The sequence below is a fragment of the Delphinapterus leucas genome, chromosome 9, assembly GCF_059928025.1.
Source record: "Delphinapterus leucas isolate spDelLeu-1000000601 "Yukka" chromosome 9, BTC_Dleu_Yukka2, whole genome shotgun sequence".
Taxonomy (NCBI): Eukaryota; Metazoa; Chordata; class Mammalia; order Artiodactyla; family Monodontidae; genus Delphinapterus; species Delphinapterus leucas.
Window position 1 is genome coordinate 49,479,862 of NC_143137.1, and position 17,960 is coordinate 49,497,821.

The following is a 17,960-nucleotide window of genomic DNA, read 5'->3' on the forward strand; positions in this document are numbered from 1 at the left end:
CCACCCACTAAAGCAAATTTCCCCAGTAATGCCCTATCCTTTTATTTTTTTTTCCCTAGAATGTATCATAGTCTGTATTATTTTTATCAATTAATTTACCTTCTTGTTTATTGCCTGTCCTCTCAGAAGTGCCATGAGGTCAGGGACTGGTCTAAATCATTCACACTTTATAACCTTAGCACTAAGCAGAATGATTGGCATATAGTAAGAGCTCAATAAAAAATGGGTCAATTGAGAATCACAACTAGCTGCTGGACAATCATGGACAGGGAGACACTGGAACTCACCAAAAAAGATACCCCACATCCAAAGACAAAGGAGAAACCACAGTAAGATGGTAGGAGGGGCGCAATCACAGTAAAATCAAATCCCATAACCACTGGGTGGGTGAATCACAATCTGGAGAACACTTATACCACAGAAGTCCGCCTGCTGGAGTGAAGGTTCTGAGCCCCACGTCAGGCTTCCCAACCTGGGGGTCCAGCAACAGGAGGAGGAATTCCTAGAGAGTCAGAACTTGAAGGCTAGTGGGATTTGATTGCAGGACTTCCACAGGACTGGGGGAAACAGAGATTCCACTCTTGGAGGGCACACACAAAGTAGGGTGCACACCAGGACCCAGGGGGAAGGAGCAGTGATACCATAAGAAACTGAACCAGACCTACCTGCTAGTGTTGGAGGGTCTCCTGCAGAGGTGGGGGGTGACTGTGTCTCACCGTGGGGACAAGGACACTGGCAGCAGAATTTCTGGGAAGTACTCCTTGGCATGAGCCCCCCCAGAGTCCGCCATTAGCCCCACCAAAGAGCCCAGGTAGGCTCCACTGTTGCGTTGCCTCAGGCCAAACAACCAGCAGGGAGGAAACCCAGCCCCACCCATCAGCAGTCAAGTGGATTAAAGTTTTACTGAGCCCTGCCCACCAGAGCAACAGTCACCTCTACCCACCACCAGTCCCTCCCATCAGGAAACTTGCACAAGCCTTTTAGGTAGACTCATCCACCAGAGGGCACAGAGCAGAAGCAGAAAGAACTACAATCCTGCAGCCTGTGGAACAAAAACCACATTCACAGAAAGATAGACAAGATGAAAAGGCAGAGGGCTATGTACCAGATAAAGGAACAAGATAAAACTCCAGAAAAACAACTAAATGAAGTGGAGATAGGCAACCTTCCAGAAAATAATTCAGAATAATGATAGTGAAGATGATCCAGGACCTCGGAAAAAGAATGGAGGCAAAGATCGAGAAGATGCAAGAAATCTTTAACGAGACCTACAAGAATTAAAGAACAAACAAACAGAGATGAACAATACAATAAGTGAAATGAAAACTCCACTAGAAGGAATCAATAGCAGAATAACTGAGGCAGAAGAACAGATAAGTGACCTGGAAGACAGAATGGTGAAATTCACTGCTGCAGAAAAGAATAAAGAAAAAAGAATGAAAAGAAACGAAGACAGCCCTAAGAGACCTCTGGAACAACATTAAACACAACAACATTCACATTATAGGGGTCCCGGAAGGAAAAGAGAGAGAGAAAGGACCCAAGAAAATATTTGAAGAAATTATAGTCGAAAACTTCCCTAACATGGGAAAGGAAATAGCCACCCAAGTCCAGGAAGAGCAGAGAGTCCCATACAGGATAAACCCAACAAGAAACATGCCAAGACAGATAGTAATCAAATTGGCAAAAATTAACGACAAAGAAAAATTATTAAAAGCAGCAAGGGAAAAACGACAAATACAAGGGAACTCCCATAAGGTTAACAGCTGATTTCTCAGCAGACACTCTACAAGCCAGAAGGGAATGGCATGATATACTTAAAGTGATGAAAGGGAAGAACCTACAACCAACATTACTCTATCCGTCAAGGATTTCATTCAGATTCGATGGAGGAATCAAAAGCTTTACAGACAAGCAAAAGCTAAGAGAATCCAGCACCACCAAACCAGCTCTACAACAAATGTTAAAGGAACTTCTCTAAGTGGGAAACACAAGAGAAGAAAAGGACCTACAAAAACAAACCCAAAACAATTAAGAAAATAGTCACAGGAACATACATATCGATAATTACGTTAAACGTGAATGGATTAAATGCTCCAAGCAAAAGACACAGGCTTGCTGAATGGATACAAAAACAAGACCCATATATATGCTGTCTACAAGAGACCCACTTCAGACCTAGGGACACACTCAGATTGAAAGTGAGAGGATGGAAAAAGATATTCCATGCAAATGGAACTCAAAAGAAAGCTGGAGCAGAAATACTCATATCAGATAAAATAGACTTTAAAATAAAGAATGTTACAAGAGACAAGGAAGGACACTACATAATGATCAAGGGATCAATCCAAGAAGAAGATATAACAATTATAAATATAAATGCACCCAACATAGGAGCACCTCAATACATAAGGCAACTGCTAACAGCTGTAAAAGAGGAAATCGACAGTAACACAATAATAGTAGGGGACTTTAACACCTCACTTATACCAATGGACAGATCATCCAAAATGAAAATAAATAAGGAAACAGAAGCTATAAATGGCACAATAAACCAGATAGATTTACTTGATATTTATAGGACATTCCATCCAAAAACAGCAGATTACACTTTCTTCTCAAGTGTGCATGGAACATTCTCCAGGATAGATCACGTCTTGGGTCACAAATCAAGCCTCAGTAAATTTAAGAAAGTTAAAATCATATCAAGCATCTTTTCTGACCACAATGCTATGAGATTAGAAATGAATTACAGGGGAAAAAATGTAAAAAGCACAAACACTTGGAGGCTAAACACTACATTACTAAATAACCAAGAGATCACTGAAGAAATCAAAGAGGAAATAAAAAAATACCTAGAGACAAATGACAAAACATGACAATCCAAAACCTGTGGGATGCAGCAAAAGCAATTCTAAGAGGGAAGTTTATAGCTATACAAGCCACCCTCAAGAAACAAGAAAAATCTCAAATAAACAATCTAACCTTACACCTAAAGGAACTAAAGAAAGAAGAACAAACAAAACCCAAAGTTAGCAGAAGGAAAGAAATCATAAAGATCAGAGCAGAAATAAATGAAATAGAAACAAAGAAAACAATAGCAAAGATCAATAAAACTAAAAGCTGGTTCTTTGAGAGGATAAACAAATTTGATAAAGCATTAACCAGACTCATCAAGAAAAAGAGGGACAGGACTCAAATCAATAAAATTAGAAATGAAAAAGGAGAAGTTACAACAGACGCTGCAGAAATACAAAGCATCCTAAGAGACTACTACAAGCAACTCTATGCCAATAAAATCGACAACCTGGAAGAAATGGACAAATTCTTAGAAAGGTATAACCTTCCAAGACTGAACCAGGAAGAAACATAAAATATGAACACTAATCACAAGTAATGAATTTGAAATCGTGATTAAAAATCTTTCAAGAGGGCTTCCTTGGTGGCGCAGTGGTTGAGAGTCCGCCTGCCGATGCAGGGGACACGGGTTCGTGCCCCAGTCCGGGAAGATCCCACATGCTGTGGAGCGGCTGGGCCCGTGAGCCATGGCCGCTGGGCCTGCACGTCCGGAGCCTGTGCTCTGCAACAGTAGAGGCCACAACAGTGAGAGGGCCACGTACCGCTAAAAAACAAACAAACAAATAAACAAAATCTTCCAAGAAACTAAAGTCCAGGACCAGATGGCTTCACAGGTGAATTCTATCAAACTTTTAGAAAACAGCTAACACCCATCGTTCTCAAACTCTTCCAAAAAATTGCAGAGGAAGGAACACTCCCAAACTCATTCTATGAGGCCACCATCACCTGATACCAAAACCAGACAAACATACTACAAAAAAAAGAAAATTACAGAGCAATATCACTGATGAATATAGATGCAAAAATCCTCAACAAAATACTTGCAAACAGAATCCAACAACACATTAAAAGCATCATACACCATGATCAAGTGGGATTTATCCCAGGGATGCAAGGATTCTTCAATATATGCAAATCAATCAATGTGATAAACCATATTAACAAATTGAAGAATAAAAACCATATGATCATCTCAATAGATGCAGAAAAAGCTTTCAACAAAATTCAACACCCATTTATGATAAAAACTCTCCAGAAAGTGGGCATAGGGGGAACCTACCTCAACATAATAAAGTCCATATACGACAAACCATAGCAAACATCATTCTAAATGGTGAAAAACTAAAAGCATTTCCTCTAAGATCAGGAACAAGATAAGGATGTCCACTCTCACCACTATTATTCAGCAGTTTTGGAAGTCCTAGCCACGGCAATCAGAGAAGAAAAAGAAATTAAAGGAGTACAAATTGGAAAAGAAGTAAAACTGTCACTGTTTGCAGATGACATGATACTATACATAGAGAATCCTAAAGATGCCACCAGAAAACTACTAGAGCTAACCAATGAATTTAGTAAAGTTGTAGGATACAAAATTAATGCACAGAAATATCTTGCATTCCTTTACACTAATAATGAAAAATCTGCAAGAGAAATTAAGGAAACACTCCCATTTACCATTGCAACAAAAAGAATAAAATACCTAGGAATAAACCTACCTAGGGAGACAAAAGACCTGTATGCAGAAAACTATAAGACACTGATGAAAGAAATTAAAGATGATACCAATAGATGGAGAGATATACCATGTTCTTGAATTGGAAGAATCAATATTGTGAAAATGACTATACTACCCAAAGCAATCTACAGATTCAATGCAATCCCTATCAAATTACCAATGGCATTTTTTACGGAACTAGAACGAAAAATCTTAAAATTTGAAGGGAGACACAAAAGACCCCGAATAGGCAAAGCAGTCTTGAGGGAAAAAAACGGAGCTGGAGGAATCAGACTCCCTGACTTCAGACTATACTATAAAGCTACAGTAATCAAGACAATATGGTACTGGCACAAAAACAGAAACATAGATCAATGGACAAGATAGAAAGCCCAGAGAGAAACCCACACACCTACGGTCAAGTAACCTATGACAAAGGAGGCAAGGATATACAATGGAGAAAAGACAGTCTCTTCGATAAGTGGTGCTGGGAAAACTAGACAGCTACATGTAAAAGAATGAAATTAGGGGCTTCCCTGGTGACACAGTAGTTGCGAGTCCGCCTGCTGATGCAGGGGACACAGGTTCGTGCCCCGGTCCAGGAAGACCCCACATGCCGTGGAGCGGCTAGGCCCGTGAGCCATGGCTGCTGAGCCTGTGCATCTGGAGCCTGTGCTCCGCAACGGGAGAGGCCACAATAGTGAGAGGCCCGTGTACCGCAAAAAAAAAAAAAAAAAAAAAGAATGAAATTAGAACACTCCCTAACACCATACACAAAAATAAACTCAAAATGGGTTAGAGATCTAAATGTAAGACTGGACACTATAAAACCCTTAGAGGAAAACATAGGAAGAACACTCTTTGACATAAATCACAGCAAGATCTTTTTTGATCCACCTCCTAGAGTCATGGAAATAAAAACAAAAATAAACAAATGGGACCTAATGAAACTTCAAAGCTTTTGCACAGCAAAGGAGGCTATAAACAAAACGAAAAGACAACTCTCAGAATGGGAAAAAATATGTGCAAACAAATCAGCGGACAAAGGATTAATCTCCAAAATATATAAACAGCTCATACAGCTCAATATTAAAAAAACAAACAACCCAATCCAAAAATGGGCAGAAGACCTAAATAGACATTTCTCCAAAGAAGACATACAGATGGCCAACAAGCACATGAAAAGCTGCTCAACATCACTAATTATTAGAGAAATGCAAATCAGAACTACAATGAGGTGTCACCTCACACCAGTTAGAATGGGCATCATTGGAAAATCTACAACCAACAAATGCTGGAAAGGGTGTGGAGAAAAGGGAACCCTCTTGCACTGTTGGTGGGAATGTAAATTCATACAGCCACTGTGGAGAACAGTATGGAGGTTCCTTAAAAAACTAAAAATAGAACTACCATATGATCCAGCAATCCCACTACTGGGCATATACCCAGAGAAAACCATAATTCAAAAAGACACATGCACCCCAATGTTCATTGCAGCACTATTTACAATAGCCAGCTCATGGAAGCAACCTAAATGCCCATCGACAGACGAATGGATAAAGAAGATGTTGTACATATATACAATGGAATATTACTCAGTCATAAAAAGGAACGAAATTGGGTCATTTGCTGAGACATGGATGGATCTAGAGACTGTCATACAGAGTGAAGTAAGTCAGAAAGAGAAAAACAAATATCATATATTAACGCATATATGTGGAATCTAGAAAAATGGTACAGATGAACCAGTTTGCAGGGCAGAAATAGAGACACAGATGTAGAGAACAAACGTATGGACACTAAGGGGGGAAAGCGGCAGAGTGGTGGGGGTCGTGGTGGGATGAATTGGGAGATTGGGATTGACATGTATACACTGATGTGTATTAAATTGATAACGAATAAGAACCTGCTGTATAAAAAAATTAAATTAAAAAAAATTTTTAAAATAGGGTCAATTAAGTTTGATTGAATTAGGCCCAGCTAATTCTCTTCCTTTCTGCATCACCATCAAGTTTCTCAGCAGTCCAACCACGTGGGCTGGGAGGATGGACAGAGAACACGTTCCCGGCCCCTCCTGCAGCCCACCTCTGCTCATGGTTACTCATTCACCTTGGGAGAAAAGAAAGCATTTATCCAGCAACAGTCCAGGATGGAATGTCTTGAAGGCCATGTGCCGTCCTCTATTGTTTTCTCTCTTTCCTCCTGACCTAACTCCACTAGGCTGTGGAGGATGAGACTGGAGAATGATGGTAAAGATACGCCATTCATAGTCAAAAACAGCAACCCAACAAAAAATAACTGATTGTTAACTATGGCACCAGACACTGTACAAAGACTATAACATGAAAGATCTCATCTCATCCTCAAAATAGCCCCAATATGGAAATAGCGTCCAAGGTCACGCAGCTAGTAAGTGAAGGAGCCAGGGTCCAAACCCAGCTAGGTACGACACGGTACCTGCCTACATCTAACACGGCATCCAAGCTACATGCTTAGAGATAAATGCTTAAAAGATAGCAATGAGTGGAGAATATCAACCAACACATTGAGTTATTAATGTCTCAAATGCTTTAGGGATGTCAGGTTGGGGGCAGGGTTCTGTCTATACATGAACTGGGAAAGCCAACAACCAAACATCTGGAAATGACTTTTTCATCCTCAGAAAGGAGGTAATGTTGAGAGAAGTGTAGTGCCTTCATATGACCTCTTTAGGGTCATTAGCTATAAAGGACGACCCCCAAGAATAACTAGAGGACAACAAAAATCCAATTCAATGAGCAATCACTGAGAGCCCACTGTGTGATGGTTCTAGGATTGGTCCTGGCGAGGGTTAAGTCACACTCCCTGAGTTCTAAGACCTAAAGATGTCCAGACACAGATATGAAACAGTTTGCTTCTAATGCAAAGTTCACTGTATGTGCCAAAAAAAATAGCACTGGTAACAGGATTACAGGAAGGAGGACAGTGGAGAGAGAGAAGCTTCACGAAGAACGTAGCACTTGATGAGGCCTCGATGCTTGCATGAGGACAAGAAGACAAAACAGGACCAGCCTGGGGTGATTAAGAAGCAGCACCACATGGGACTTCCCTGGCGGTCCGGTGGTTAGGACGCCGAGCTTCCATTGCAGGGGGCACGGGTTCGATCCCCGGTTGGGGAACTAAGATCCCACAAGCCACATGGCATGTCCAAAAATTTAAAAAAGCAGCAGCACCACCACTTTCAGTATACCTAGGGGTCCAGTCAACCAAGAGTGAAGGGACTGTGTTGGCAGAATATCACAAGGAGGTAAGTCTGGAAGAGCTTCAGTGGGCATCCTAGGATGGGGAAGTCCTGAATGATGAGAGGAGGAATGCTGACTTCTGTTAGAAGGCAGGGGTGTAGTACACGGAAGCCTGCCACGATGGTGATGACTCATCTGGGGATGGGGTGGAAGATGGATTGATAGGCCGTGAGCTTCATCACAGGGCTGCTGGAATGCAGCGGCCAGCAGAAGAGATCATGAACTCAAGGTGGGAGGGGGGATGGCCAAGCGCATTTGAAAATAACAAGAAGCAGAGCCCAGAGGATTTGGGGGGCAGTGAAATCATTCCGTGTGATACTATAATGGTGGACACATCATATACTTGTCAAAATCCAGAGTGTACAACACTATGAGTTAAATGAACCTTAATGTAAAGTGTGGACTTTGGGTGACAATGATGTGTCAGTACAGGTTCATTGACTGTAATGACATATGTACACTCTGATGCTGAAGTTGATAATGGGAGAGGGGAGGCAGGCAGGACATAGGATGTCTCTGTATTTTCCCTCAGTTTTGCTGTGAACCTAAAACTGCTCTCAAAAATCAAGTCTAGGGACTTCCCTGGTGGCGCAGTGGTTAAGAATCCGCCTGCCAATGCAACGGACTTGGGTTCGAGCCCTGGTCCAGGAAGATCCCACATGCCGCGTAACAGCTAAGCCCGTGCGCCACAACTACTAACCCTGTGCTCTAGAGCCCACGGGCCGCAACTACTGAGCCCACATGCCACAACTACTGAAGCCCGTGCGCCTAGAGCCCATGCTCCGTAACAAGAGAAGCCACCGCAATGAGAAGCCCGTGCACTACAACGAAGAGTAGCCCCCTCTCGCAGCAACTAGAGGAAGCCCGCGCGCAGCAATGAAGACCCAACGCAGCCAAAAATAAATAAATAAATAAATACGAAATGGTCATTTAAAAATAAATAAATAAATAACAACCAAAAAAAAAATCAAGTCTATTAAGGACTTCCCTGGTGGTCCAGTGGTTAGGACTCTGTGCTTCCACTGCAGGGGGCCCCAGTTCAATCCCTGGTCGGGGAACTAAGATCCCACAAGCTGTGCAGCCAAAAAAAAAAATCAAGTTTATTGAAAAAGATGTACGTAATAAGAATAACTTGAAGACAGAGCATGATGGAAGAAAGGGAGTCAAGGATGACTCACCAGCCAGGTGACTGGAAGAAGGCTGGGGTCATAGGCAATGGGGAAGTTGGAAAGGAGGTCTGTTTTTAGAGGTAAGAGAGAAAGAAGCTGAGTTCAGTTGGGAACAAGCTAGGATGATGATGGACATCCACATGGAACAGTCTTCAGGCACCTGGAGAACAGTTTGGGGCTGAGATAAGAAAAGGGTACAGGCATGCAAATTGGAGACAAAAGTCAGCATTAAATGTTCCCCTTTTACACTGAGTGATAAATTCTCTTTCAGAAAGGAAATCACTGCAACACACTGGAAATAGTCTTCCCACCAAGCTCGCCACATCTGTCACAAAGAACTGCCACTGGGGAGGCAAGTTCAATTACATGCGAAGACAGCAGCACCAGGGGTAGTGATCTACTGGTCAAGTCAACTCTGCCCAACGTGACATCAGTCCAGATAGGAAGAACTGGCAAGTCATCTGAGGGGCCAGCAAGAAGGGAGATTTCACTTTTGAGCAAGGAGTGTCCCCCTAACAGGAGTAGGAAGGGCACAGTGAATGCCAAAAAGCCTGGCTGCGAATTCTTATTCTGCCTCTTGCCCAGGGAAATTCTTTCATGTCTCTGTGCCTTAGCTTCCTCATCTGTAAAATGAGGATAAGAGCCTGCTTCATGGATCCACTGTAAAGATAGATCACATGAGCGAATGTGGAGGTACGCACCTGGAGCTCACTGTGTCAGCTACTGTCACTGCTCATTATTGTCTAGATTCTTCCAAGACCCTTGAAGGGGGAAATGCTGAGGTCTCTTCCTGATGATCACAGAGCACTGTGCCTTTTTAAAAATGTCCCTTCAAGTATCTGATTTGTCAGGTGGGACAGTAATATTTACAGGAGCAGAATATTTTAAATCTATATGCTCTGAAACAGCCCACGCAGTGAAGCACACACCTTGGCCATTCCCTGCGGCACACACTTACCCAGGGGTGTCCAATGCCTGGCCTTGACCCAAGAAGGCTGAGATAAGACAGAGAGAAAGTCCTTTTAAAAGTGAGTAAAATGCCAAACTTATTATTCCTTAAACTATCTGCCCGAAGCACTGACTGCAATCCTAGGCATCTGATTCATATCTGTCCACAGACTCAGTTTGGCAAAGTTCTCAAAACAGAGGTCACATTTTTTCAAGGTTTCCCAACCGTCAGAGAAATGAGCTGGCTACAAAAAGCCAGCGACCAGTCTGTGCCTCCCTGTAAAAGGTTAAGTTGATTTCCTGGTGTAGGAATTTTCACGTGCACCTGGGCAGAAGGAGTCCCGATTCTCGGGGTCTGATCACCCAGGGATAGCCCACAGAAAGGCTCCACGTCTCCTGCTCTGACACACCAGAACCCAGGGCTGTGGGAACACCTGCATTCTCCTCAGCTGTCCCAAATGCCACTCTACAGCAAACAGAGCCACTGTGTCAGTGAGAAAGGGGAGGATAATTATCAGTAATAGAAACCTCCTTCCTGTGTATTGTGTTTATCATTTCTAAGAAGCATAGTTTCCCTACATACAATGCCCCCTGCTCTGTTCCGCACTTGGAACCATTTGGGTTTGTAAGTCTGAGAGGAACTGGGGAGCATCCATAGTCATCAAAATAAAGAGAAAAGACCCTGGAGCTCATGGGAAAGGGAGGAGGGGGAGGGGCAGGGCTGAGAGACCGAGAGAGGGACCCAGGAGAAAGTGGAAGTTCAGGAGCCCCGCAAGGTGACTGCTCCACTAGCTTAGCAAAGTCCTCTGAACCAGCAAAGCACGTGGTGGGGTGGATTTCTCCATCAACATGTCAGGGCTGTGACCAAGGTAAACCAGGAAGAACACGTGAGCCCTCCCCCAACACACAGCCCAGGGAATTAGCAGCAAACCTGGGAGGCCTTTGGAATTCCCTGGGCCATGGGCTCCTGGGTTCTCACCAAGGTTAATTGGTTCTCTAAGGAACAAGGACTGGCAGGCCCTCAGATGACACCTAGGTTAGAAGAGAATGTGTCTTTCTTCTCCAAAACTAAAGATAGTCTAATTTTACTATTTAACATCTAAGCACCAGAGGAATGCACTGAAAAGACTGAAGGGACATCCACCCCAGCTTGCTTGGTTCAGCAGGGACAGGTGCCCTACACTGATGACAGCCCTTTAAGGTTCTGGGCCCCCGAGGCTTGAGTTGCGTGCGTCCTTCCATGTTTTCTCTGATGCCCAGGGAACTTTAGCCAAATGCTGCAGGAGCCTCAGTGGAATCAGGGAAGCATAAAAAGGCCAAAAAAAAAAAAAATTTATTACTTTTGGTCATTGTTCTGTAAGGTTAAAATCATTTCAAAATTAGAAGATTTTTTTTTTTTTTTTTTTTTGGCGGTACACGGGCTTCTCACTGTTGTGGCCTCTCCCGTTGTGGAGCACAGGCTCCGGACGCGCAGGCTCAGCGGCCACGGCTCACGGGCCCAGCCACTCCGCGGCATGTGGGATCTTCCCAGGCCGGGGCACGAGCCCGTGTCCCCTGCATCGACAGGCGGACTCTCAACCACTGCGCCACCAGGGAAGCCCCAAAATTTAGATTTTTAAAAATAGGAATCTACTGATGAAATCCTCCATACTACTAACCCCTTTCAATTCCACTGCCCAAACATAATCACTGTCTACAGATTAGGGGCATATCCTTATAGACTATTTTTTCCCCAAAAAAATGAGATCATAATATACCTACTGCTCTGTACTTTGCTTTCATTACTTAATATATAATAGACATTCTCCATATCAGCTCATTTATAGCAATTTCCTCCTTTGTTCAAGGAGGCAAGTATTTCTGAGGGATAAAGTCCTAGAAGGGGAACTGATACATCAGAAAGTATGCAAAGTTTTAAATGTTATAAATACTGCCAAAGTGCCTTTCCAAAAAGTTGTACCAATTTACACTCCCCAGAGAAGTATATGGTGACAATCTATTTTCCCATACCCTCACCATGGTTGCTTTTTTCTTTCTTTTTTTTTTTAATTTTTAAAATTTATTTGGCTGAGCCAGATCTTAGTTGCAGCACACGGGATCTTCATTGCCACGTGCGGGATCTTTAGTTGTGGCATGCAGGATCTAGTTCCCTAACCAGGGATCGAACCCAGGCCGCTGCACTGAAAGTGCGGAGTCTTAACTATTGCGGCACCAGGGAAGCCCCACCATGGCTGCTTTTAATCCACACTTACCTGATATTAATGAGGTTTAGGACTAAACCTTTCTGATAAGACTAAATATTAGTCCTATTTAGTCACTGGGGCATCAAGCTTTGGCTAAGAGGTGGCCTGGCTTCCCAGTGATTCACACCCTACCCTTAATCTCAGACTTACTGGAATTTTGCTTGAATTTACAAATCTCTCAGCAAATACTTTCCAACACTACAATTCTACGAAGAGGCCTAAACGGCCTCCTTGTGCCTCAACCAATGCACGTTCTGACTCTTTCCAAGTCTTTTCCCCAAATTTTATCCTCTTGGCTTGTATTTTTCAGCATTGTAGATTCCCATCCTATATCACTGTAGAGTGGTTCAGCTAACAAGATGGCATGCCAAGGATGATATATTTTGATAGCGCTTCCAGGAAGCTTTGCTGGTCTCTCCCACAGTGGGGAAGCCTAGTGGGAGAGTTGTGCGTCTTTTGGCATTTCGTAATTTATTCACCTGCCACCACTCATTCCAAAAGGAGGTATTGGGGTGTGATGGAAAGAATATGAGACTGGAAGTCAGGAGACCTGAGTTTTAGTCCCCTTCCTACTTCTAATTAGCTGCGTAGTTCAGATTAAACTGTGCTGCCTCTCCACTGGGCCTCATTTGTAAAACGAGAATATTGGACTAGAATAGTCATTACTAACCTTTCTTTCTACCATGGGTGACCCTTTAAGAATCTAAAGTAAGTTGTGCATTCTCACCCCCAGAATAATATACTCTTGCACAAGAGTATGAAATCATACATTTTCAGGGAGTTCACAGACTCCCTAAAGCCTATCTCTGTATTCCCAGGGTCAAGATCACTGAGACCTATCATAAGCTTTTAAAAAATAACAGAGAATACAACAGAAATGTATGCAGAATCACAAAACCTTAAGTGAAGTTGAATCATTTCCAGAACTAAAAGCATCTCCTCCGCAGAGACTGGGAGGAGGAAGTGGCTACTTAGGGAAAAATAAATGAAAATGCCAATTAAGAGCTGCCCTTGATTGAGGTCTGGCTAAGCCCTTTACCTACATTCACAGAGGAGTGGCTGAGGGAGAGTACCCATTCCAGAGCCAGGCTGCCTCATTCAAATCATGGCTCCATCATTTACTAATTGACTTAGGCTCTGTGCCTGTTCCTTCTTCTGTTATTTTAAAAAAAAAGGAAAGAAAAGAAAAAAGGAGGCGAGGATTAAAACAATACCTATCTGAAGAATTGTTAATATACATATGGTATTTTAAACCAGGCCTGGCACACACTAAGCCCTAAATAACTATTCCATATTATAGAAATCTGGGACGCATTTGCTGGGTGGTTAAGATTGTGAGCTGAAGAGTTTAGGAAAGCCATAGATATCTTGATAACTCATTTTCTCCCAGATGTAAACAGAATCTGCTTCAGAAGTTTGTTGTAAGGATTCAAATGTATAGACACCAAGGGGGGAGAGCGGCGGGGGGATGAATTGGGAGATTGGGATTGACATGTATACACTAATATGTATAAAATAGATAACTAATAAGAACCTGCTGTATAAAAAAATAAATAAATTTCAAACATTCACACACAAAAAAAAGAAGTTTGTTGTAAGGATTAATGAGCCTGCCACATAAAAACTCTTTTCCCAATGCCTAGCACATAATCAGTGCTCATTAAATGTCAACTAATGTTATGAACAATTCTGGGAGGCAAGGATTATCAGTTCCTTTTTTTTAATCTCTGAATAAAGGATAAATCAGACTTTGAGAGTTAAGTGCCCTGCTGACAGTACCTCAGTTAGCAAATGATTATCCCAGATTTCAACACTAATGAGTCTGAAACCAGAAGCTGTAACCAGTACCACATATAACCTCTTAGTTTGAACAGGGCTTAGAGAACATAAAAGCTGATTCATACCTACTAGATTCTAAGAGAAAAAAAAAAGATGTTGGTGATAACAGTTCAAAATGCAGGGTATTCTCCATTGAGGTCAACCATGACTTTGGCCAAAAGCCCTCCTTTGCCACTCTTAGAAATGGAAGACTGCAAAGGCTGGACCTGGTCTCAGTCAATTCTAAACCCCTCGCAAGTGGTTCTTAAACCACAGCCCTGACACCAAAAGAGGAAAAAGAAGCCATTTCCCATAAGAGCTGAACTAAAAAACTGAGCCCTCTAAAATGAAAGTAGAGATCCTAAGGCTGAGAGGAGCTATTATTAAGAATGTTCCAAGGGAGGGTGGGAGGGAGACGCAAGAGGGAGGAGATATGGGGATATATGTATACGTATAGCTGATTCACTTTGTTATAAAGCAGAAACTAACACACCATTGTAAAGCAATTATACTCCAATAAAGATGTTAAAAAAAAAAGAAAAAAGAATGCTCCAAAATCAAGTAGAAATGCTGCAGTAGAACACAACATTAGTCTTTAAACAACAAACTTCTATGTGGGAAAGAATGAAGGTGTTTATTTCTATGTTTGGATACCAAGATCCGGGAGGCCTTCCCTTAAGTAAAACAAGAGGAAGTTACCACAGCCCAGTATGGTGGGGGGAGAAGCAGAATGCCAGTCAGTCAAGAGACATCTGGTGAGAAGCAGTGTCACCTGAGCAAGAAGTCCCCACTCTCAACACCAATTTCCTCCCTAGTGCAATAGTCACCTCGGAAATGAGAATAAAATAGACGGGCAGGCGAAACAGGGTGATCCAGTGAAATATAGGTCAGTGCTAATCACCTTACTTCACATCTTATATATATTTACTTCTGGATGTATTTTATTTTGTATCTTTATTCAAAACAGTCCCATTAGGCAACCTTAAATCTCCCATGCCTTAAAAAAAAAAAAAAAAAGGCCTTAGGACTAGGCATCACTGGAAGGGATGGTAGAAGCAGGAGAAGCACCTCACTCACCTCCATTCTCAGACTGAGGCACCCCAGCTGAGTTTGGTCCAAGGATGCAGCAGCCAGTTCTCCCCAGTGGCTTCACTCACCCAGCCCACTCCCAGGGGAGAAGAGGTTGTTTCTGTATTCCAAGCCTACACCCACCTCAGGCCCCCAGGGGTGGGGAGAACGCTGGAGTCAGAAGTCCGCCAGAATCTAGGCCTGTTTCTTCTCCCACCCGGCTGAGCTGAACAACTGAACGACTCTCCTCCCTGAGACCTTAGTTTCCCATCCCTCAAATGAAAGGTTTGAAGGAGATCACATGAAAGCCTCCTTCCTGCTTTCTAATTCCATTATTCTTACACGTAAACGTGCCTTGCAGAAATAGAAGCCCTTCCTTTCAAGCAGGACGTGTGGCTCTACGTCCCCGTGACCATTCCCCTCAATCACCTGCAGACCGTCTTACAGAAGTATAATGCATCAGAGAACAAACGTATGGACACCAAGGGGGGAAAGCGGCGGGGTGGGGTGGTGGGATGAATTGGGAGATTTTGATTGACATATATACAGTAATATGTATAAAATAGATAATGAACAAGAATCTGCTGTATAAAAATTAATTAAATTAAATTTTTTAAAAAAAGAAGTATGATGCATCAGAACTGAAAAACAGGCTGTTGCTTTCCCATGGCACCAGACCTAGTAATCAGTCAACGTGGATTTTCTCTCGGGCCTTTTCCCGCAATCCCACAATCCCACGAAAACCCTCTGCGTACCCCTCCCAATTTCTAAACTCAAAACTACCCTTTCGTGGATTAAAAAATACCCACCCACAACCCGGCCTGGTGTAAGGTGCCTCAGCACTTTTCCTAGCATCCAGGATTCCACCTCTGCCCCACCCTCTCCCCGGGGTGTCTTTTTAGCCGGATCGATCCGATCCTTGCCCTCCCCTGGCAAACAGGCCGACCAATTTCTCCTCCCCGGCAGGAAAGAAGGCAGCGCCCGGCTCCAATCCCAGGAGACCCAAACCTCTTCCCAGCCCGCAGGGAGTGGCACCTGGTCGCAGCAGGAAGGGCCCCACGCCTCGGGAAAGGAAAGGAAAGGGCGGCCGGCTCGCTCCCAGCAGCATCCTCCCCCCGGCGGCGCAGGGGAGGCCTCCCCAGCAGGTCTCCTGTCACTTACGGGCTGCACCTCCGGGCAGAGCCTGGCACAGCAGGACCGGCGGGCCGGCGGGCAGGCGGGCGGCGGAGTTTGCTGACTCAAAGGCGCGTCGGAGGCGACGGCGAGCGCACAGAGCGCAGCCCCGCGCTCCCAGCGCACGTAGCGGCCCCGCGCCCGCGCCCGCGCTCCGCGCCCGCCTCCCGCTTCCCTGGCCACCGCACCGCCCAGCCCAGGTGCTACCGGGCGCCGGCCCGCCCCGCCCCCTGCCGCGGACCTGGAGGCGGCCCCTCGGCCCCAGGGGCTAGGGAGAGCCGAGCGGCCGCCGGGGGGCGCAGCGCGCTCGGAGCCCGCTTCCCCTTCCCGCGTCCGCGAAACGGGGCTGCGGAGGAGGCACCCGTGTTTGGCCCCAAGCTGAGGCTGAAGGGGTGCGAGTCGCGCCCTTGGAATCGCCACTGGAAAGCCACCTTCAGCTTGCTAACCCCGCCCCGCCCCCTTAGTTAAGGGGAGGATTGATGAATGAGGAAGAGGGATGGTAGATAACGGTAGACTGTCAATGATAGAATGTAGGTGGTGGGCGTATGGATGTTTACTGAAAAATTCTTTCAACTTTTCAGTATGTTTGAAATTTTTCACAAGGAAACTTTGGGGGGAAAGAAATGAGGTCTGGCAAGGAGCCTGGATCAGTAAACCATTTTCCAGGTGGCACCTTGGGCTGCATCTGACCCACGTGTTTGCATGGAAAACCGCAATAATCACTTAAACCGCTAATGGGTGACTACATGGCAGAATAATGTAGTGTTTAAAAAAAAAAATTCCACTGAGTACATTTTAAAGATTTTATTGGCTTTATTCAGTGATTCATGATAGGGCAGCATCCAATCCAGCAGATAGGAGGGAGCTCTAAGGAGCTGTACAAAATGAAAGACTTTTACAGACATAAGGAGGCAAGACAAGGAAGTTATCACAGCAAAAAGCAGATTGGTCATGGCAAGGTCATGTCTTTTCTCTAGGAAAAGACAGGGGTCTATCAAGGAGATTCACCTTGCCAGTGCTGACCAGGGAATTGCAGATTGACTGCATTCCTTTACTGGGAGAGGCTGAAACTACTATTAAGTTAGGTACTAAGTTCCCATTCGGTGATGTCTCCGCATAAGTGCTTAGCATAAGTGACTCCATTTGGGGCCTATTGTCTCTTTTTTTAACAGGAGCCTAACATTTCATTATTTAAGCATGAATTTTCCCATTAGACACAGCCAGCTCTGATGCCCATTCAGGGCCATTACAGGCCCACCTGAAAATGTACACGTCTATCCTCCATACCCCAATTGGCTTAACAACAAGACTTCTAAATCTACAACGTTGTGTCTTAATATCTTGGATCCTGACATTGCATCGCTGAATCTTGAATCACCTGTGTTTAATTTCCTAAAATTGCACCCCAGTTATAACACACAAGTGACTGTAAACATGATCACTTCTGAAAATCGAATTAAAGTGTATTTTTCAAATTCTTTTCCCTATGCTCCACAAAGAAAAGCATTGACTGGAAAACAAAATGCAATATGTGTCTAAGATCCTAAGAGCTTCTGCAAAATTAAAATCTTTCTGGATTACTATCATCAAGAGCACACCCTTACAAATGTGGGCAGAGCAGCAAAAAAAAAAAACCTTTAGAGAGTCTATAGGAGGTCATTTAAATATCTGTTAGAATTATGGCCCT

At 43.8% G+C, this 17,960-nt stretch overlaps 1 protein-coding gene across 6 annotated transcripts in view; it reads right to left on the minus strand.

Annotated features, from left to right (window-relative positions):
* SNX10 (sorting nexin 10) overlaps positions 1 to 16,407 on the minus strand; it is a 72,925-nt gene extending 56,518 nt beyond the window's left edge. The window contains exon 1 of one of the 6 annotated variants that reach the window (XM_022584694.3): positions 16,262 to 16,407. Coding sequence is in view for 4 of the 6 variants with exons in the window: in XM_022584703.2 (XP_022440411.2) it covers positions 666 to 768 (103 nt within the window). In the remaining 2 variants the exon portion in view is untranslated. Of the gene's footprint in view, positions 1 to 665; positions 825 to 16,135; positions 16,227 to 16,261 lie in introns of those variants that run through there. The other 5 variants (XM_022584719.3, XM_022584710.2, XM_022584726.3 and 2 more) reach the window with 5 other exon arrangements.
* Positions 16,408 to 17,960: the final 1,553 nt, after the last annotated feature.